The following is a 1,663-nucleotide window of genomic DNA, read 5'->3' as shown; positions in this document are numbered from 1 at the left end:
GAATGATGAGGGCAATGAATGTACAAATGTGCTTGACACAATTGATGTATGTATGGATTGTGATAAGAGTTCTATAAGCCCCTAATGAAACAGTTTTTTAAAAAAATATTGAGTAACAAGGATATCACTCTGAGGGCTAAGGTAGGACCAAGTCATGGTATTGTCAGTTACCTATATGTATGTGAAAGCTGGACAATGAATAAGGAAAATCTCAGAAGACGTGATGCATTTGAATTATGATGTGACAATAATGGAAGCACAAGCTGGATTAATAACTGTGACTACAACTGTATGCTCAAACATAATAACACTTGTGAGGATGGTGTAGGACTGGGTTGTGTTTTGATGTGTTGTACATAGACTCATTGAATCAACCAACTCAGTGATACATAACAATGACAATATACCTGAGAGCTACCCGCCCCCTTATCCAATAACATTTACAGTTTGGTAGTTTTTTAATCATTTGATCAAGTGCATAGGTTCCCAAGCTTATTTGGCCTGCCACCCCTTTTTCAGGGAAAAAAAAAAAATTAGCACCTCCTCCCCCATCCCACCCCCAGCAATTAAAAACTTGTACTATAGCACATAATCCAGAATAGAGTGTAGATCTCTGCTTTTGCAGCCCCCTGGATTGTTCTAGTACCCCCTATGCGGCACTATTGGCAATTTTGGAAACACTGATCTTGTTTCCCTCAAATATAACAAGGAATCAGTGTAAGTATCATGTTTGTGTGTAACCTCAGAAGTTAACCTGTTACTGTTTAGTGGATGCTGATCAAAGAAATCTTGGGTCAGTAAACAGCCATGGGTGTCTATATCATTTCCTTTTGTCCTCAAATGCAATAGTGTCATGCGATACAGCTGTTAGATACTGTGCATATGGAAGGTTTGCCATGCAGCTGAAGAACACAGAGCTAAGTGAATCTATGTCAGTGCAAACATTAAGCAGCTTGTTCATTGTCCCAATGGTAGATGTCCTCATCTCATCCTTCAAGGGTGCTCCTGCAAGTAATCTTAAGAAATGGCTCACATAAAGAGTGGTGGGGCATTACATTCTTGACACACACAGCAAGAACATGCAAGGAGACTTCAAAAAAAGAGAAATATCTTTCTTATCCTTAATTAAAATCTCCACGAACTGTTAGACCCCTCCTACAGGGACTTTCGGGATCTGTGGTGATTGCCTCTACCACCAGTTAGCTTGAATGAATGAATGAGTAAACAAATTGGTAGGTAGGCTCTTGCTCGGGCAAGATTTTATGAGTAACACAGTTTATTTTCTCTTCTCCAGGAATTACCAGAACTAGGACAGCAAAAGCTGTATTTTATTCGAATGACTCCTCGCCGAAATTTATTTACAGAAAACTTAACACCTGTTAACTACAATGTATTTTTTTACATGTTAAAGCACTGTTTTGGGAAGCGCAATGCCAAGATAGCAGACCATTTACCGTAAGTAAAAAGAATAAAATTTAGTATACAAAAAGCAATTTAATGTACAAATTATTCTTTGATGTTAAAGATCTGTTTTTCACTGTTTTTTTGTTGTTTTGTTTTGCATTTCAATTATATTGTTTTGCATGTGAGGAAAATATTGATTTAAAATAACTTTCCATACATAATATTATATAATTACTGGGAAACATATTAATTAGTAGCC

General features: G+C 36.9%; 1 protein-coding gene across 1 annotated transcript in view; it reads left to right on the top strand.

Annotated features, from left to right (window-relative positions):
• The window catches only part of TFB2M (transcription factor B2, mitochondrial), a 30,938-nt gene that overhangs the window by 26,358 nt on the left and 2,917 nt on the right, over positions 1-1,663 (top strand). Inside the window, exon 4 of the mRNA XM_045298206.1 lies at positions 1,276-1,455. Coding sequence (XP_045154141.1) covers positions 1,276-1,455 — 180 coding nt within the window. The remainder of the gene's footprint in view (positions 1-1,275; positions 1,456-1,663) is intronic.

The sequence above is a fragment of the Echinops telfairi genome, unplaced genomic scaffold (genome assembly GCF_000313985.2).
Source record: "Echinops telfairi isolate 266 unplaced genomic scaffold, ASM31398v2 ScPeMD7_7424;HRSCAF=8462, whole genome shotgun sequence".
Lineage (NCBI taxonomy): Eukaryota > Metazoa > Chordata > Mammalia > Afrosoricida > Tenrecidae > Echinops > Echinops telfairi.
The sequence above is the reverse complement of the archived record's forward strand: the minus strand, read 5'-3'. Positions and strand labels throughout refer to the sequence as shown.